The sequence below is a fragment of the Oncorhynchus keta genome, unplaced genomic scaffold (genome assembly GCF_023373465.1).
Source record: "Oncorhynchus keta strain PuntledgeMale-10-30-2019 unplaced genomic scaffold, Oket_V2 Un_contig_16248_pilon_pilon, whole genome shotgun sequence".
In the NCBI taxonomy this organism is placed as follows: domain Eukaryota; kingdom Metazoa; phylum Chordata; class Actinopteri; order Salmoniformes; family Salmonidae; genus Oncorhynchus; species Oncorhynchus keta.
This window is the reverse complement of record NW_026279793.1, coordinates 16,312-38,235: the sequence shown is the minus strand read 5'-3', so window position 1 is coordinate 38,235 and position 21,924 is coordinate 16,312. Positions and strand designations below refer to the sequence as shown.

General features: G+C 44.4%; 1 protein-coding gene across 1 annotated transcript in view; it reads right to left on the bottom strand.

The window, feature by feature from the left end:
- The window catches only part of LOC127919292 (MAP kinase-interacting serine/threonine-protein kinase 2-like), a gene marked incomplete at its 3' end in the record, with an annotated part of 64,153 nt that overhangs the window by 26,144 nt on the left and 16,085 nt on the right, over positions 1 to 21,924 (bottom strand). Inside the window, exons 5-8 of the mRNA XM_052502799.1 lie at positions 14,529 to 14,608; positions 14,132 to 14,205; positions 3,339 to 3,499; positions 343 to 438 (exon numbers count right to left, since the gene is read on the bottom strand). Of these exons, the coding sequence (XP_052358759.1) occupies positions 343 to 438; positions 3,339 to 3,499; positions 14,132 to 14,205; positions 14,529 to 14,608 (411 nt within the window). The remainder of the gene's footprint in view (positions 1 to 342; positions 439 to 3,338; positions 3,500 to 14,131; positions 14,206 to 14,528; positions 14,609 to 21,924) is intronic.

Genomic DNA, 21,924 nt, shown 5'->3' with positions numbered 1-21,924 from the left:
TGTTAGTCTACACCTGTTGTTTACCAAGCATTTCACTGTTAGTCTACACCTGTTGTTTACCAAGCATTTCACTGTTAGTCTACACCTGTTGTTTACCAAGCATTTCACTGTTAGTCTACACCTGTTGTTTACCAAGCATTTCACTGTTAGTCTACACCTGTTGTTTACCAAGATGTACACTGTTAGTCTACACCTGTTGTTTACCAAGCATTTCACTGTTAGTCTACACCTGTTGTTTACCAAGCATGTGATGAATAAAAAGGTGCATTTGACAGACACAGAGAAGAGATGGGAGGAGTGGATCAACAAAGAGACAGAGATCTGAACGTTACGAGGACTCACCGGAGTGATGAGTTCAGGAGTAGAGATAGGGGAGCTGTCACTGTTCAGCCGGATGCCACTGCCCAGGTCAAAATCACAGATCTTCACCGGTGACATCTAGGAGGTTAAAACACAGTCATTTAGACCCCTGACCTTCTCCACAGCATTCAACTAAAGTAGGCCCCTGATCTTCTCCACAGCATTCAACTAAAGTAGGCCCCTGACCTTCTCCACAGCATTCAACTAAAGTAGACCCCTGACCTTCTCCACAGCATTCAACTAAAGTAGACCCCTGACCTTCTCCACAGCATTCAACTAAAGTAGACCCCTGACCTTCTCCACAGCATTCAACTAAAGTAGGCCACTGACCTTATCCACAGCATTCAACTAAAGTAGACCCCTGACCTTCTCCACAGCATTCAACTAAAGTAGACCCCTGACCTTCTCCACAGCATTCAACTAAAGTAGACCCCTGACCTTCTCCACAGCATTCAACTAAAGTAGACCCCTGACCTTCTCCACAGCATTCAACTAAAGTAGACCCCTGACCTTATCCACAGCATTCAACTAAAGTAGGCCACTGACCTTATCCACAGCATTCAACTAAAGTAGGCCCCTGACCTTCTCCACAGCATTCAACTAAAGTAGGCCCCTGACCTTCTCCACAGCATTCAACTAAAGTCGACCACTGACCTTCTTATCCACAGGATTCAACTAAAGTAGGCCCCTGACCTTCTTATCCACAGGATTCAACTAAAGTAGGCCACTGACCTTCTTATCCACAGGATTCAACTAAAGTAGGCCCCTGACCTTATCCACAGCATTCAACTAAAGTAGGCCCCTGACCTTATCCACATCATTCAACTAAAGGCCCCTGACCTTCTCCACAGCATTCAACTAAAGTAGGCCCCTGACCTTCTCCACAGCATTCAACTAAAGTAGGCCCCTGACCTTATCCACAGCATTCAACTAAAGTAGGCCCCTGACCTTATCCACAGCATTCAACTAAAGCATTCAGACCCCCTGACCTTATCCACAGCATTCAACTAAAGTAGGCCCCTTCAACTAAAGACCTTATCCACAGCATTCAACTAAAGTAGGCCCCTGACCTTCTCCACAGCATTCAACTAAAGTAGGCCCCTGACCTTATCCACAGCATTCAACTAAAGTAGACCCTGACCTTATCCACAGCATTCAACTAAAGTAGGCCCCTGACCTTATCCACAGCATTCAACTAATGTAGGCCAGTCAGGTCCATAACACAAATCACTAAGACTACTGCCAAGCAAGGTTTTCTACATGGTTATTTAGTTATCCTTATCGTGTCACAGTAATATTAGGATGTCACCAACCATTGTTCTATTTACCATAACTATCAAGGTTAGGGCCTGAGTGAACAGATTTAAAGTCTCACTGCTCGTGCAAAACGCATAATACTGGCTGGGTTTTTGTATTTTAAACACTTTAAATCTGGAAAACGTGATTGTCGACATGGAAAACATTTTGGAACTGTGTCAACAGTGGACTAATGAAACAAACAGCAAATATATAAACATTTAGTGGAATTTTCCTTGAAGTCTGGCTCGCCTGTATAATCAGTGCCTGTTCATGTGTGCTTGCAGCGATGTGGTGTGTTTGGCGTGCACCTTGACTCACCCAATCACCATGCTCTCTCTCACTGTGTTCAGGGCCTGAATGACTGACTCACCCAATCACCATGCTCTCTCACACTGTGTTCAGGGCCTGAATGACTGACTCACCCAATCACCATGCTCTCTCTCACTGTTTTCAGGGCCTGAATGACTGACTCACCCAATCACCATGCTCTCTCACACTGTGTTCAGGGCCTGAATGACTGACTCACCCAATCACCATGCTCTCTCACTGTTTTCAGGGCCTGAATGACTGACTCACCCAATCACCATGCTCTCTCACTGTTTTCAGGGCCTGAATGACTGACTCACCATGTCCTCTCTCACTGTTTTCAGGGCCCGAATGACTGACTCACCCAATCACCATGCTCTCTCACACTGTTTTCAGGGCCTGAATGACTGACTCACCCAATCACCATGATCTCTCTCACTGTTTTCAGGGCCTGAATGACTGACTCACCCAATCACCATGCTCTCTCACTGTTTTCAGGGCCTGAATGACTGACTCACCCAATCACCATGCTCTCTCACACTGTGTTCAGGGCCTGAATGACTGACTCACCCAATCACCATGCTCTCTCACTGTTTTCAGGGCCTGAATGACTGACTCACCCAATCACCATGCTCTCTCACTGTTTTCAGGGCCTGAATGACTGACTCACCATGTCCTCTCTCACTGTTTTCAGGGCCCGAATGACTGACTCACCCAATCACCATGCTCTCTCTCACTGTTTTCAGGGCCCGAATGACTGACTCACCCAATCACCATGCTCTCTCTCACTGTTTTCAGGGCCTGAATGACTGACTCACCATGTCCTCTCTCACTGTTTTCAGGGCCTGAATGACTGACTCACCCAATCACCATGCTCTCTCACACTGTGTTCAGGGCCTGAATGACTGACTCACCCAATCACCATGCTCTCTCACACTGTTTTCAGGGCCTGAATGACTGACTCACCCAATCACCATGCTCTCTCACACTGTTTTCAGGGCCTGAATGACTGACTCACCCAATCACCATGCTCTCTCTCACTGTTTTCAGGGCCTGAATGACTGACTCACCATGTCCTCTCTCACTGTTTTCAGGGCCCGAATGACTGACTCACCCAATCACCATGCTCTCTCACACTGTTTTCAGGGCCTGAATGACTGACTCACCCAATCACCATGCTCTCTCACACTGTTTTCAGGGCCTGAATGACTGACTCACCCAATCACCATGCTCTCTCACACTGTTTTCAGGGCCTGAATGACGGGATTAAAAGTCCACTAGTATTTTAGACTGGGCTCAACTCTGGTTCTCCTTCGTCCCCATCAGGAGCCTGTGACGCGATGGGAGGAGTGTTCACGTGCACTCTGACTCACCCGGTCCACGTGCTCACACAGGATGTTTTCAGGCTTCAGGTCCCTGTGTGCCATTCCCTTGTTGTGGAGGTAGTTTAGAGCACTGGCGATGTCCTGCACCACATAACTGGCCTCCTGCTCACTAAAGTGTTGTCTACGGTGGATGTGGGTCAACACTGACCCTGCAGGAGAGAGGGAGGGATGGAGAGGTTGATATGGAGAAAAAACTGTCAACTTTTAATGAAGACACTGCCTCAAGTTGCTGCATTTCAGAGACTCCAGGGGGAGAAGATGCAAGACGATTGAACTTGATATATGCACTGAAGACACTGCCTCAAGCGGTCGCATCTTCTGATATAAACCTGACTGACCATAAGTCCAAACCTGGGTGAATTTGAACCATCATTTTCTACAGATGGGAGAGTGAACCATCATTTTCTACAGATGGGAGAGTGAACCATCATTTTCTACAGATGGGAGAGTGAACCATCATTTTCTACAGATGGGAGAGTGAACCATCATTTTCTACAGATGGGAGAGTGAACCATCATTTTCTACAGATGGGAGAGTGAACCATCATTTTCTACTGGTGGGAGAGTGAACCATCATTTTCTACAGATGGGAGAGTGAACCATCATTTTCTAGAGATGGGAGAGTGAACCATCATTTTCTATGGATGGGAGAGTGAACCATCATTTTCTATGGATGGGAGAGAGTGGATGGGAGAGAGTGAACCATCATTTTCTATGGATGGGAGAGAGTGAACCATCATTTTCTATGGATGGGAGAGAGTGAACCATCATTTTCTACGGATGGGAGAGTGAACCATCATTTTCTACAGATGGGAGAGAGAACCATCATTTTCTATGGATGGGAGAGTGAACCATCATTTTCTACAGATGGGAGAGTGAAACATAATTTCTACAGATGGGGGTGAACCATCATTTTCTATGGATGGGAGAGTGAACCATCATTTTCTACAGATGGGAGAGTGAACCATCATTTTCTACTGGTGGGAGAGTGAACCATCATTTTCTACAGATGGGAGAGTGAACCATCATTTTCTAGAGATGGGAGAGTGAACCATCATTTTCTATGGATGGGAGAGTGAACCATCATTTTCTATGGATGGGAGAGAGTGGATGGGAGAGAGTGAACCATCATTTTCTATGGATGGGAGAGAGTGAACCATCATTTTCTATGGATGGGAGAGAGTGAACCATCATTTTCTACGGATGGGAGAGTGAACCATCATTTTCTACAGATGGGAGAGAACCATCATTTTCTATGGATGGGAGAGTGAACCATCATTTTCTACAGATGGGAGAGTGAAACATAATTTCTACAGATGGGAGAGTGAACCATCATTTTCTATGGATGGGAGAGTGAAACATCATTTTCTACAGATGGGAGAGTGAACCATCATTTTCTACAGATGGGAGAGAGTGAACCATCATTTTCTACAGATGGGAGAGTGAACCATCATTTTCTATGGATGGGAGAGTGAACCATCATTTTCTACAGATGGGCGAGTGAAACATTATTTTCTAAGGATGGGAGAGTGAACCATCATTTTCTACGGATGGGAGAGTGAACCATCATTTTCTACAGATGGGAGAGTGAACCATCATTTTCTACAGCTGGGAGAGTGAACCATCATTTTCTACAGCTGGGAGAGTGAACCATCATTTTCTACAGATGGGGGAGTGAACCATCATTTTCTACAGATGGGGGAGTGAACCATCATTTTCTACAGATGGGATAGTGAACCATCATTTTCTACAGATGGGGGAGTGAACCATCATTTTCTACAGATGGGAGAGTGAACCGTCATTTTCTACAAATGGGAGAGTGAACCGTCATTTTCTACAGCTGGGAGAGTGAACCATCATTTTCTACAGCTGGGAGAGTGAACCATCATTTTCTACAGATGGGGGAGTGAACCATCATTTTCTACAGATGGGGAGTGAACCATCATTTTCTACGGATGGGAGAGTGAACCATCATTTTCTACAGATGGGAGAGTGAACCATCATTTTCTACAGATGGGAGAGAGAACCATCATTTTCTACGGATGGGAGAGAGAACCATCATTTTCTACTGATGGGAGAGTGAACCATCATTTTCTATTGATGGGAGAGTGAACCATCATTTTCTATGGATGGGAGAGTGAACCATCATTTTCTACGGATGGGAGAGTGAACCATCATTTTCTATTGATGGGAGAGAACCATCATTTTCTATGGATGGGAGAGTGAACCATCATTTTCTATGGATGGGAGAGAGTGAACCATCATTTTCTATGGATGGGAGAGTGAACCATCATTTTCTATGGATGGGAGAGTGAACCATCATTTTCTATGGATGGGAGAGTGAACCATCATTTTCTATGGATGGGAGAGTGAACCATCATTTTCTATGGATGGGAGAGAGTCAACCATCATTTTCTACGGATGGGAGAGAGTGAACCATCATTTTCTACGGATGGGAGAGAGTGAACCATCATTTTCTACGGATGGGAGAGAGTGAACCATCATTTTCTATGGATGGGAGAGTGAACCATCATTTTCTATGGATGGGAGAGAACCATCATTTTCTATGGATGGGAGAGAACCATCATTTTCTATGGATGGGAGAGTGAACCATCATTTTCTATGGATGGGAGAGAGTGAACCATCATTTTCTATGGATGGGAGAGTGAACCATCATTTTCTATGGATGGGAGAGTGAACCATCATTTTCTATGGATGGGAGAGTGAACCATCATTTTCTATGGATGGGAGAGAGTGAACCATCATTTTCTATGGATGGGAGAGAGTGAACCATCATTTTCTACGGATGGGAGAGAGTGAACCATCATTTTCTACGGATGGGAGAGAGTGAACCATCATTTTCTACGGATGGGAGAGAGTGAACCATCATTTTCTACGGATGGGAGAGAGTGAACCATCATTTTCTACGGATGGGAGAGAGTGAACCATCATTTTCTATGGATGGGAGAGTGAACCATCATTTTCTATGGATGGGAGAGAGTGAACCATCATTTTCTACGGATGGGAGAGTGAACCATCATTTTCTACAGATGGGAGAGTGAACCATCATTTTCTATGGATGGGAGAGTGAACCATCATTTTCTACAGATGGGGAGTGAAACATAATTTCTACAGATGGGAGAGTGAACCATCATGTTCTACAGATGGGAGAGTGAACCATCATTTTCTATGGATGGGAGAGTGAACCATCATTTTCTACAGATGGGAGAGTGAAACATTATTTTCTAAGGATGGGAGAGTGAACCATCATTTTCTATGGATGGGAGAGTGAACCATCATTTTCTACAGATGGGGAGTGAACCATCATTTTCTACAGATGGGAGAGTGAACCATCATTTTCTACAGATGGGAGAGTGAACCGTCATTTTCTACAAATGGGAGAGTGAACCATCATTTTCTACAGCTGGGAGAGTGAACCATCATTTTCTACAGATGGGGAGTGAACCATCATTTTCTACAGATGGGGGAGTGAACCATCATTTTCTACGGATGGGAGAGTGAACCATCATTTTCTACGGATGGGAGAGTGAACCATCATTTTCTACAGATGGGAGAATGAACCATCATTTTCTACAGATGGGAGAGAGAACCATCATTTTCTACAGATGGGAGAGTGAACCATCATTTTCTACGGATGGGAGAGTGAACCATCATTTTCTATTGATGGGAGAGAACCATCATTTTCTATGGATGGGAGAGTGAACCATCATTTTCTATTGATGGGAGAGAGTGAACCATCATTTTCTATTGATGGGAGAGAGTGAACCATCATTTTCTATGGATGGGAGAATGAACCATCATTTTCTACAGATGGGAGAGAGAACCATCATTTTCTACAGATGGGAGAGTGAACCATCATTTTCTACGGATGGGAGAGTGAACCATCATTTTCTATTGATGGGAGAGAACCATCATTTTCTATGGATGGGAGAGTGAACCATCATTTTCTATTGATGGGAGAGAGTGAACCATCATTTTCTATGGATGGGAGAGTGAACCATTATTTTCTATGGATGGGAGAGAGAACCATCATTTTCTATGGATGGGAGAGAGAACCACCATTTTCTATGGATGGGAGAGAGAACCATCATTTTCTATGGATGGGAGAGTGAACCATCATTTTCTACAGATGGGAGAGAACCATCATTTTCTACAGATGGGAGAGTGAACCATCATTTTCTATTGATGGGAGAGAACCATCATTTTCTATGGATGGGAGAGTGAACCATCATTTTCTATGGATGGGAGAGTGAACCATCATTTTCTACGGATGGGAGAGTGAACCATCATTTTCTACGGATGGGAGAGTGAACCATCATTTTCTATTGATGGGAGAGTGAACCATCATTTTCTATGGATGGGAGAGTGAACCATCATTTTCTATGGATGGGAGAGAGTGAACCATCATTTTCTACGGATGGGAGAGAGTGAACCATCATTTTCTACAGATGGGAGAGAACCATCATTTTCTATGGATGGGAGAGTGAACCATCATTTTCTATGGATGGGAGAGTGAACCATCATTTTCTATGGATGGGAGAGTGAACCATCATTTTCTATGGATGGGAGAGTGAACCATCATTTTCTACGGATGGGAGAGTGAACCATCATTTTCTATTGATGGGAGAGTGAACCATCATTTTCTATGGATGGGAGAGTGAACCATCATTTTCTATGGATGGGAGAGAGTGAACCATCATTTTCTACGGATGGGAGAGAGTGAACCATCATTTTCTACAGATGGGAGAGAACCATCATTTTCTACGGATGGGAGAGTGAACCATCATTTTCTATGGATGGGAGAGTGAACCATCATTTTCTATGGATGGGAGAGTGAACCATCATTTTCTATGGATGGGAGAGTGAACCATCATTTTCTACAGATGGGAGAGTGAACCATCATTTTCTACAGATGGGAGAGTGAACCATCATTTTCTACAGATGGGAGAGTGAACCATCATTTTCTATGGATGGGAGAGTGAACCATCATTTTCTATGGATGGGAGAGTGAACCATTATTTTCTATGGATGGGAGAGAGTGAACCATCATTTTCTATGGATGGGAGAGAGTGAACCATCATTTTCTACGGATGGGAGAGAGTGAACCATCATTTTCTATGGATGGGAGAGAGTGAACCATCATTTTCTATGGATGGGAGAGAGTGAACCATCATTTTCTATGGATGGGAGAGAGTGAACCATCATTTTCTATGGATGGGAGAGAGTGAACCATCATTTTCTACGGATGGGAGAGAGTGAACCATCATTTTCTACGGATGGGGGAGAGTGAACCATCATTTTCTATGGATGGGAGAGTGAACCATCATTTTCTATGGATGGGAGAGTGAAACATCATTTCTACAGATGGGGAGTGAACCGTCATTTTCTACAGATGGGGAGTGAACGGTCATTTCTACAGATGGGGGAGTGAACCATCATTTTCTACAGATGGGAGAGTGAACCATCATTTTCTACAGATGGGAGAGTGAACCATCATTTTCTACGGATGGGAGAGTGAACCATCATTTTCTACAGATGGGAGAATGAACCATCATTTTCTACAGATGGGAGAGAGAACCATCATTTTCTACAGATGGGAGAGTGAACCATCATTTTCTACAGATGGGAGAGTGAACCATCATTTTCTATTGATGGGAGAGAACCATCATTTTCTATGGATGGGAGAGTGAACCATCATTTTCTATTGATGGGAGAGAGTGAACCATCATTTTCTATGGATGGGAGAGTGAACCATTATTTTCTATGGATGGGAGAGAGAACCACCATTTTCTATGGATGGGAGAGAGAACCATCATTTTCTATGGATGGGAGAGTGAACCATCATTTTCTACGGATGGGAGAGAACCATCATTTTCTACAGATGGGAGAGTGAACCATCATTTTCTACAGATGGGAGAGTGAACCATCATTTTCTATGGATGGGAGAGAGTGAACCATCATTTTCTATGGATGGGAGAGTGAACCATCATTTTCTATGGATGGGAGAGTGAACCATCATTTTCTACAGATGGGAGAGTGAACCATCATTTTCTACAGATGGGAGAGTGAACCATCATTTTCTATGGATGGGAGAGTGAACCATCATTTTCTATGGATGGGAGAGAGTGAACCATCATTTTCTATGGATGGGAGAGAGTGAACCATCATTTTCTACGGATGGGAGAGAGTGAACCATCATTTTCTACGGATGGGAGAGAGTGAACCATCATTTTCTACGGATGGGAGAGAGTGAACCATCATTTTCAATGGATGGGAGAGAGTGAACCATCATTTTCTATGGATGGGAGAGAGTGAACCATCATTTTCTACGGATGGGAGAGAGTGAACCATCATTTTCTACGGATGGGGAGAGTGAACCATCATTTTCTATGGATGGGAGAGTGAACCATCATTTTCTATGGATGGGAGAGTGAAACATCATTTCTACAGATGGTGGAGTGAACCGTCATTTTCTACAGATGGGGGAGTGAACCATCATTTTCTACAGATGGGAGAGTGAACCATCATTTTCTACAGATGGGAGAGTGAACCATCATTTTCTACGGATGGGAGAGAGTGAACCATCATTTTCTACAGATGGGAGAGAGTGAACCATCATTTTCTACAGATGGGAGAATGAACCATCATTTTCTACAGATGGGAGAATGAACCATCATTTTCTATGGATGGGAGAGAACCATCATTTTCTATGGATGGGAGAGTGAACCATCATTTTCTATTGATGGGAGAGTGAACCATCATTTTCTATTGATGGGAGATTGAACCATCATTTTCTATGGATGGGAGAGTGAACCATCATTTTCTACAGATGGGAGAGAGAACCATCATTTTCTACAGATGGGAGAGTGAACCATCATTTTCTACAGATGGGAGAGTGAACCATCATTTTCTACAGATGGGAGAGTGAACCATCATTTTCTACAGATGGGAGAGAACCATCATTTTCTATGGATGGGAGAGAAACCATCATTTTCTATGGATGGGAGAGAGTGAACCATCATTTTCTATGGATGGGAGAATGAACCATCATTTTCTACAGATGGGAGAGTGAACCATCATTTTCTACAGATGGGAGAGTGAACCATCATTTTCTACAGATGGGAGAGTGAACCATCATTTTCTACAGATGGGAGAGTGAACCATCATTTTCTATGGATGGGAGAGTGAACCATCATTTTCTATGGATGGGAGAGTGAACCATTATTTTCTATGGATGGGAGAGAGTGAACCATCATTTTCTATGGATGGGAGAGAGTGAACCATCATTTTCTACGGATGGGAGAGAGTGAACCATCATTTTCTATGGATGGGAGAGAGTGAACCATCATTTTCTATGGATGGGAGAGAGTGAACCATCATTTTCTATGGATGGGAGAGAGTGAACCATCATTTTCTATGGATGGGAGAGAGTGAACCATCATTTTCTACGGATGGGAGAGAGTGAACCATCATTTTCTACGGATGGGGGAGAGTGAACCATCATTTTCTATGGATGGGAGAGTGAACCATCATTTTCTATGGATGGGAGAGTGAAACATCATTTCTACAGATGGGGAGTGAACCGTCATTTTCTACAGATGGGGGAGTGAACGGTCATTTCTACAGATGGGGGAGTGAACCATCATTTTCTACAGATGGGAGAGTGAACCATCATTTTCTACAGATGGGAGAGTGAACCATCATTTTCTACGGATGGGAGAGTGAACCATCATTTTCTACAGATGGGAGAATGAACCATCATTTTCTATGGATGGGAGAGTGAACCATCATTTTCTACAGATGGGAGAGTGAACCATCATTTTCTACAGATGGGAGAGTGAACCATCATTTTCTACAGATGGGAGAGTGAACCATCATTTTCTATGGATGGGAGAGTGAACCATCATTTTCTATGGATGGGAGAGTGAACCATTATTTTCTATGGATGGGAGAGAGTGAACCATCATTTTCTATGGATGGGAGAGAGTGAACCATCATTTTCTACGGATGGGAGAGAGTGAACCATCATTTTCTATGGATGGGAGAGAGTGAACCATCATTTTCTATGGATGGGAGAGAGTGAACCATCATTTTCTATGGATGGGAGAGAGTGAACCATCATTTTCTATGGATGGGAGAGAGTGAACCATCATTTTCTACGGATGGGAGAGAGTGAACCATCATTTTCTACGGATGGGGGAGAGTGAACCATCATTTTCTATGGATGGGAGAGTGAACCATCATTTTCTATGGATGGGAGAGTGAAACATCATTTCTACAGATGGGGGAGTGAACCGTCATTTTCTACAGATGGGGAGTGAACGGTCATTTCTACAGATGGGGGAGTGAACCATCATTTTCTACAGATGGGAGAGTGAACCATCATTTTCTACAGATGGGAGAGTGAACCATCATTTTCTACGGATGGGAGAGTGAACCATCATTTTCTACAGATGGGAGAATGAACCATCATTTTCTACAGATGGGAGAGAGAACCATCATTTTCTACAGATGGGAGAGTGAACCATCATTTTCTACAGATGGGAGAGTGAACCATCATTTTCTATTGATGGGAGAGAACCATCATTTTCTATGGATGGGAGAGTGAACCATCATTTTCTATTGATGGGAGAGAGTGAACCATCATTTTCTATGGATGGGAGAGTGAACCATTATTTTCTATGGATGGGAGAGAGAACCACCATTTTCTATGGATGGGAGAGAGAACCATCATTTTCTATGGATGGGAGAGTGAACCATCATTTTCTACGGATGGGAGAGAACCATCATTTTCTACAGATGGGAGAGTGAACCATCATTTTCTACAGATGGGAGAGTGAACCATCATTTTCTATGGATGGGAGAGAGTGAACCATCATTTTCTATGGATGGGAGAGTGAACCATCATTTTCTATGGATGGGAGAGTGAACCATCATTTTCTACAGATGGGAGAGTGAACCATCATTTTCTACAGATGGGAGAGTGAACCATCATTTTCTATGGATGGGAGAGTGAACCATCATTTTCTATGGATGGGAGAGAGTGAACCATCATTTTCTATGGATGGGAGAGAGTGAACCATCATTTTCTACGGATGGGAGAGAGTGAACCATCATTTTCTACGGATGGGAGAGAGTGAACCATCATTTTCTACGGATGGGAGAGAGTGAACCATCATTTTCAATGGATGGGAGAGAGTGAACCATCATTTTCTATGGATGGGAGAGAGTGAACCATCATTTTCTACGGATGGGAGAGAGTGAACCATCATTTTCTACGGATGGGGAGAGTGAACCATCATTTTCTATGGATGGGAGAGTGAACCATCATTTTCTATGGATGGGAGAGTGAAACATCATTTCTACAGATGGTGGAGTGAACCGTCATTTTCTACAGATGGGGAGTGAACCATCATTTTCTACAGATGGGAGAGTGAACCATCATTTTCTACAGATGGGAGAGTGAACCATCATTTTCTACGGATGGGAGAGAGTGAACCATCATTTTCTACAGATGGGAGAGAGTGAACCATCATTTTCTACAGATGGGAGAATGAACCATCATTTTCTACAGATGGGAGAATGAACCATCATTTTCTATGGATGGGAGAGAACCATCATTTTCTATGGATGGGAGAGTGAACCATCATTTTCTATTGATGGGAGAGTGAACCATCATTTTCTATTGATGGGAGATTGAACCATCATTTTCTATGGATGGGAGAGTGAACCATCATTTTCTACAGATGGGAGAGAGAACCATCATTTTCTACAGATGGGAGAGTGAACCATCATTTTCTACAGATGGGAGAGTGAACCATCATTTTCTACAGATGGGAGAGTGAACCATCATTTTCTACAGATGGGAGAGAACCATCATTTTCTATGGATGGGAGAGAGAACCATCATTTTCTATGGATGGGAGAGAGTGAACCATCATTTTCTATGGATGGGAGAATGAACCATCATTTTCTACAGATGGGAGAGAACCATCATTTTCTATGGATGGGAGAGAGAACCATCATTTTCTATGGATGGGAGAGAGTGAACCATCATTTTCTATGGATGGGAGAATGAACCATCATTTTCTATGGATGGGAGAGAGTGAACCATCATTTTCTATGGATGGGAGAGAGTGAACCATCATTTTCTATGGATGGGAGAGAGTGAACCATCATTTTCTATGGATGGGAGAGAACCATCATTTTCTATGGATGGGAGAGAACCATCATTTTCTACGGATGGGAGAGTGAACCATCATTTTCTACAGATGGGAGAGAACCATCATTTTCTACAGATGGGAGAGTGAACCATCATTTTCTACAGATGGGCAAGTGAACCATCATTTTCTACAGATGGGAGAGTGAAACATCATTTTCTATGGATGGGAGAGAACCATCATTTTCTACAGATGGGAGAGAACCATCATTTTCTACAGATGGGAGAGTGAACCATCTTTTTCTATGGATGGGAGAGAGAACCATCATTTTCTACAGATGGGAGAGAGAACCATCATTTTCTACAGATGGGAGAGAGAACCATCAATTTCTACAGATGGGAGAGTGAAACATCATTTTCTACAGATGGGAGAGTTAAACATCATTTTCTATGGATGGGAGAGTGAACCATAATTTTCTATGGATGGGAGAGTGAAACATCATTTTCTATGGATGGGAGAGTGAAACATTTTCTATGGATGGGAGAGAAACCATCATTTTCTATGGATGGGAGAGTTTGCTATTAAGATTGATATCCACTAACCTCCTCTTAGTTTCTCAAAAACCAAGTAGAATTTGTTTTCTTCCTCAAAGAACTCGACCAGCTCCAGAATGTTTCTGTGAACAAGAGAGAAATGGTTATAAACAGTGTGAAGGTAATGCCTATATCTATCTATACAGTAGTGAATCTCAGCGGTCCATATTCCTGCTCTGTGCCCCCCAGTGAGCCTGCTGTACCTGTATCCCCCTCCCCCCAGTGAGCCTGCTGTACCTGTATCCCCCCCCCCCCAGTGAGCCTGCTGTACCTGTGCCCCCCAGTGAGCCTGCTGTACCTGTGTCCCCCCCCCAGGGAGCCTGCTGTGCCCCCCGCAGTGAGCCTGCTGTGCCCCCCGCAGTGAGCCTGCTGTACCTGTGCCCCCCTTCCAGTGAGCCTGCTGTACCTGTGTCCCTGGCACTGATAGAGCATCTCCACTTCCCTGAAGACTCGGCTCCGACTGAGACCCGCACGCTTCTCGACGATCTAGACAATCAACAAGATTGAACATTTTCATATTAGAGAATAATTGGCTCTAATTAAAGGAATGAGTGGTTAGAGGGGGCAGGTAGACTAGTGGTTAGGGGGGTAGTCTAGTGGTTAGAGGGGGCAGGTAGTCTCGTGGTTAGAGGGGGGCAGGTAGTCTAGTGGTTAGAGGGGGCAGGTAGTCTCGTGGTTAGAGGGGGGCAGGGAGCCTAGTGGTTAGAGGGGGCAGGTAGTCTAGTGGTCAGAGGGGGCAGGTAGTCTAGTGGTTAGAGGGGCAGGTAGTCTAGTGGTTAGAGGGGGCAGGTAGTCTAGTGGTTAGAGGGGGCAGGTAGTCTAGTGGTTAGAGGGGGCAGGTAGTCTAGTGGTCAGAGGGGGCAGGTAGTCTAGTGGTTAGAGGGGGCAGGTAGTCTAGTGGTTAGAGGGGGCAGGGAGCCTAGTGGTTAGAGGGGGCAGGTAGTCTAGAGGTTAGAGGGGGCAGGTAGTCTAGAGGTTAGAGGGGGGGCAGGTAGTCTAGTGGTTAGAGGGGGCAGGTAGTCTCGTGGTTAGGGGGGGCAGGGAGCCTAGTCGTTAGAGGGGGCAGGTAGTCTCGTGGTTAGAGGGGGGGCAGGGAGCCTAGTGGTTAGAGGGGGAGGCAGAGAGCCTAGTGGTTAGAGGGGGGCAGGTAGTCTTGTGGTTAGAGGGGGCAGGTGTATAGTGGTTAGGGGGTGCAGGAAACTGAGGGCCAAGAATGTTTTAAACAATGTTGCAAATTTGCTAGGGCTTCGGGCCTGACCATCGATGTTATAAATGTTTCTAGTTCGTTGCAGACAGCGCAGCGAATGTGATTTAAAGGACATTGATTTTCTTCAAGATCATTTTCACCTGCAGGCTGTAATGCTTATTGCATCATGATTGCAAAGTGTCCCGATATCATCTCCAACTGTACCGTTATCTGGTTATAATGTCCATTCTAGAATGCCCTTCTAACCAATCACAAACGAGAATTCAACAATGCTGTGGTGTAATATAAATGAAATACTACACGAAAATGTGGTTACGAAAACCTGGCACACCGATCGGGAGAAATGGCCAGATGAATTGGCATTCCACATGAGGAAACGTTGCAGACTTCTCGTGTAGCCTATTAACGGCCTGAGTGACCTGCCGGCTGCCAGTGGGTGGGTAGGGGGGCTTTCTATTGTGGGCTGAAAGGGTTGTCAGGAAGTAGTACAGACAGCAGTCCACTGCTCGCTCACACAAGCACACCGCATCAGGGGCCTGAGTCAGCAGCGAGCTGAAACTCATTTGTTGCCTAACCATGCACTCCATCTGCTTCTAATCCATTTTCCAATTGAATCAACAAATAATTACACGAACACCAAGTTACTAGTCGGCCACACTTAGGCAAACAGACGCAGTCAGCTGATGTCTCTAGGGACTGGCTAACTGGAAGAGAAGGTTACCATGGAGAATGCTAACGAACAAAAGCTGCAATTACTTGTATAAAACAGTAACACAAGTCTTGATACAGAGAAGTACGTCACAAATGGGAGGCCGGTAGCCTGGCCGGTAGCCTGGCCGGTTGGAGCATCGGGCCCAGTAACCGCAAGGTTGCTCCCGCACCTCTGATTCAGAGGGGTTGGGTTAAATGTGGGAATACGCATTCAGTTGTACAACTGACTAGTGATCCCCCTTCCCTTTCTTAAATGTACAAAACAAACTTGTAAGGCTGTTCCCGACTAAAACAATCTGGGTCAACCAAGCGTAGTCTGTTCTTTCAGCCAATCATTTGGTCAATATTAAGTGTATTTTTACATATATAGGCACACCCCGTGTCTGAATAAAATCAACTATAATTAGGCTTCTTCACCTGATGCTTTAATTAAAAATCAAGACAAAATGACTCAAGAGGGAGCCAGAGATCAATATAGCTGCTGTTGCTGGCCTTGGTAGATTCTGCCATGATGTTCCTGACGTTGCCAGTAACAGGTAACAGTAACACCAGTGGTCTGCAACCTTCTCCATTTGAAGTGCCAAGTTATCCTACCACTTCTACCGGTCTACAACCTTCTCCATTTGAAGTGCCAAGTTATCCTACCACTTCTACCGATCTGCAACCTTCTCCATTTGAAGTGCCAAGTTATCCTACCACTTCTACCGATCTGCAACCTTCTCCATTTGAAGTGCCAAGTTATCCTACCACTTCCACCGATCTGCAACCTTCTCCATTTGAAGTGCCAAGTTATCCTACCACTTCTACCGATCTGCAACCTTCTCCATTTGAAGTGCCAAGTTATCCTACCACTTCTACCGATCTGCAACCTCTCCATTTGAAGTGCCAAGTTATCCTACCACTTCCACCGATCTGCAACCTTCTCCATTTGAAGTGCCAAGTTATCCTACCACTTCCACCGATCTGCAACCTTCTCCATTTGAAGTGCCAAGTTATCCTACCACTTCTACAGATCTGCAACCTTCTCCATTTGAAGTGCCAAGTTATCCTACCACTTCCACCGATCTGCAACCTTCTCCATTTGAAGTGCCAAGTTATCCTACCACTTCCACCGATCTGCAACCTTCTCCATTTGAAGTGCCAAGTTATCCTACCACTTCCACCGATCTGCAACCTTCTCCATTTGAAGTGCCAAGTTATCCTACCACTTCCACCGATCTGCAACCTTCTCCATTTGAAGTGCCAAGTTATCCTACCACTTCTACCGATCTGCAACCTTCTCCATTTGAAGTGCCAAGTTATCCTACCACTTCCACCGATCTGCAACCTTCTCCATTTGAAGTGCCATTATCCTACCACTTCTACCGATCTGCAACCTTCTCCATTTGAAGTGCCAAGTTATCCTACCACTTCTACCGATCTGCAACCTTCTCCATTTGAAGTGCCAAGTTATCCTACCACTTCCACCGATCTGCAACCTTCTCCATTTGAAGTGCCAAGTTATCCTACCACTTCTACCGATCTGCAACCTTCTCCATTTGAAGTGCCAAGTTATCCTACCACTTCTACAGATCTGCAACCTTCTCCATTTGAAGTGCCAAGTTATCCTACCACTTCCATCTGCAACCTTCTCCATTTGAAGTGCCAAGTTATCCTACCACTTCCACCGATCTGCAACCTTCTCCATTTGAAGTGCCAAGTTACCACTCCTACCACTTCCACCGATCTGCAACCTTCTCCATTTGAAGTGCCAAGTTATCCTACCACTTCCACCGATCTGCAACCTTCTCCATTTGAAGTGCCAAGTTATCCTACCACTTCTACCGATCTGCAACCTTCTCCATTTGAAGTGCCAAGTTATCCTACCACTTCCACCGATCTGCAACCTTCTCCATTTGAAGTGCCAAGTTATCCTACCACTTCTACCGATCTGCAACCTTCTCCATTTGAAGTGCCAAGTTATCCTACCACTTCCACCGATCTGCAACCTTCTCCATTTGAAGTGCCAAGTTATCCTACCACTTCTACCGATCTGCAACCTTCTCCATTTGAAGTGCCAAGTTATCCTACCACTTCCACCGATCTGCAACCTTCTCCATTTGAAGTGCCAAGTTATCCTACCACTTCTACCGATCTGCAACCTTCTCCATTTGAAGTGCCAAGTTATCCTACCACTTCTACCGATCTACAACCTTCTCCATTTGAAGTGCCAAGTTATCCTACCACTTCTACCGATCTGCAACCTTCTCCATTTGAAGTGCCAAGTTATCCTACCACTTCTACCGATCTGCAACCTTCTCCATTTGAAGTGCCAAGTTATCCTACCACTTCCACCGATCTGCAACCTTCTCCATTTGAAGTGCCAAGTTATCCTACCACTTCTACCGATCTGCAACCTTCTCCATTTGAAGTGCCAAGTTATCCTACCACTTCCACCGATCTGCAACCTTCTCCATTTGAAGTGCCAAGTTATCCTACCACTTCTACCGATCTGCAACCTTCTCCATTTGAAGTGCCAAGTTATCCTACCACTTCCACCGATCTGCAACCTTCTCCATTTGAAGTGCCAAGTTATCCTACCACTTCTACCGATCTGCAACCTTCTCCATTTGAAGTGCCAAGTTATCCTACCACTTCCACCGATCTGCAACCTTCTCCATTTGAAGTGCCAAGTTATCCTACCACTTCCACCGATCTGCAACCTTCTCCATTTGAAGTGCCAAGTTATCCTACCACTTCTACCGATCTGCAACCTTCTCCATTTGAAGTGCCAAGTTATCCTACCACTTCCACAGATCTGCAACCTTCTCCATTTGAAGTGCCAAGTTATCCTACCACTTCCACCGATCTGCAACCTTCTCCATTTGAAGTGCCAAGTTATCCTACCACTTCTACCGATCTACAACCTTCTCCATTTGAAGTGCCAAGTTATCCTACCACTTCTACCGATCTACAACCTTCTCCATTTGAAGTGCCAAGTTATCCTACCACTTCTACCGATCTACAACCTTCTCCATTTGAAGTGCTTATCCTACCACTTCTACCGATCTACAACCTTCTCCATTTGAAGTGCCAAGTTATCCTACCACTTCTACCGATCTACAACCTTCTCCATTTGAAGTGCCAAGTTATCCTACCACTTCTACCGATCTACAACCTTCTCCATTTGAAGTGCCAAGTTATCCTACCACTTCTACAGATCTGCAACCTTCTCCATTTGAAGTGCCAAGTTATCCTACCACTTCCACCGATCTGCAACCTTCTCCATTTGAAGTGCCAAGTTATCCTACCACTTCTACCGATCTGCAACCTTCTCCATTTGAAGTGCCAAGTTATCCTACCACTTCCACAGATCTGCAACCTTCTCCATTTGAAGTGCCAAGTTATCCTACCACTTCCACCGATCTGCAACCTTCTCCATTTGAAGTGCCAAGTTATCCTACCACTTCTACCGATCTGCAACCTTCTCCATTTGAAGTGCCAAGTTATCCTACCACTTCTACCGATCTACAACCTTCTCCATTTGAAGTGCCAAGTTATCCTACCACTTCTACCGATCTACAACCTTCTCCATTTGAAGTGCCAAGTTATCCTACCACTTCTACCATCTACAACCTTCTCCATTTGAAGTGCCAAGTTATCCTACCACTTCTACCGATCTACAACCTTCTCCATTTGAAGTGCCAAGTTATCCTACCACTTCTACCGATCTACAACCTTCTCCATTTGAAGTGCCAAGTTATCCTACCACTTCTACAGATCTGCAACCTTCTCCATTTGAAGTGCCAAGTTATCCTACCACTTCTACCGATCTGCAACCTTCTCCATTTGAAGTGCCAAGTTATCCTACCACTTCTACCGATCTGCACCTTCTCCATTTGAAGTGCCAAGTTATCCTACCACTTCTACCGATCTGCAACCTTCTCCATTTGAAGTGCCAAGTTATCCTACCACTTCCACCGATCTGCAACCTTCTCCATTTGAAGTGCCAAGTTATCCTACCACTTCTACCGATCTACAACCTTCTCCATTTGAAGTGCCAAGTTATCCTACCACTTCTACCGATCTACAACCTTCTCCATTTGAAGTGCCAAGTTATCCTACCACTTCTACCGATCTACAACCTTCTCCATTTGAAGTGCCAAGTTATCCTACCACTTCTACCGATCTACAACCTTCTCCATTTGAAGTGCCAAGTTATCCTACCACTTCTACCGATCTACAACCTTCTCCATTTGAAGTGCCAAGTTATCCTACCACTTCTACCGATCTACAACCTTCTCCATTTGATCTTATCCTACCACTTCTACCGATCTACAACCTTCTCCATTTGAAGTGCCAAGTTATCCTACCACTTCTACAGATCTGCAACCTTCTCCATTTGAAGTGCCAAGTTATCCTACCACTTCTACCGATCTGCAACCTTCTCCATTTGAAGTGCCAAGTTATCCTACCACTTCTACAGATCTGCAACCTTCTCCATTTGAAGTGCCAAGTTATCCTACCACTTCTACCGATCTGCAACCTTCTCCATTTGAAGTGCCAAGTTATCCTACCACTTCTACCGATCTGCAACCTTCTCCATTTGAAGTGCCAAGTTATCCTACCACTTCTACCGATCTGCAACCTTCTCCATTTGAAGTGCCAAGTTATCCTACCACTTCTACCGATCTACAACCTTCTCCATTTGAAGTGCCAAGTTATCCTACCACTTCTACCGATCTGCAACCTTCTCCATTTGAAGTGCCAAGTTATCCTACCACTTCTACCGATCTACAAGCCAGTTATGATTTTCATGTGCACATTTGTGTTGGTTTCATTTCATTTATAATAAAAGGTCTTCATCTCAAAATCAATGTCATGTGTTGAATCAAAATGTTATCTAAATAATGATACAAATCTAAAAGATAACTTCTATTGGCAATATGTAAAAAATAGCCTACATAAATCCAATAAATAATGGCCTCCCGAGTGGTGCAGCGGTCTAGGGCACTGCATCGCAGTGGAAGAGGCGTCACTACAGACCCGGGTTTGATCCCGGGCTGAAGCACAACCGGCTGTGATCGGAAGTCCCATAGGGCGGTGTAAAAATTGGCTCAGCGTCATCCGGGTTTGAGGACTGTTTGTCCAAGGGGTGGCTTTACTTGGCTCATCACACTCTAGCGACTCCTTGTGGCGGGTCGGGCTCCTGCAGGTTGACCCCGGTTGCCAGTTGAACTGTGTTTCATCTGACACGTTAGTTCCGGGTTAGGTGGGCGTAGTTTAGTGGGTTCATGTTTCGAGGACACATGACTTGACCTTCGCCTCCCAAGCCCGTTAAGGAGTTGCAGCAATGAGACCATATCGAAAAGAAGGGAGGAGGAAGTAAAATACAAAAGGTTCTAAAACTATATTTTAAAAAAGTGCAGCCCAGAGGTAGAAAATACCCAGATAAAAATAAATATCACATTGGCTATGCATGGCCTGTCTGCAAGGAACTTGAAACATTTGGGTCTGGCCTGAAGCTTGCTAGCAAACCGCATAAAAATATTCTGGGCCCTCAGCATTCCCACAACAGAGACACGGCTACAGGCTATTTGAGCAAGGGATAAGAAGTAAACAGGAAGGTCTATTTTATGACATTTCCACTGGATCAGAGAATTAGCATTTTCACTTTTCATGCTGAATGGTTATGGAAAGGGAGCCCCTAGAAAGATTTTTCTAATAGGCTACGTTAAGGAACTGTTGTCATTCACAATGGATGTTAAAAAAAAAAAAAAAGTTTGTTCAGTAACTTTTTGAGGCGAGGAAGTGACTGAGACGCGTCACAGTGATAGTGTTTCTGATCAGATCTCCATATGGACACATTCACGGGCCTACACTCACCCCACGGGCCTACACTCAC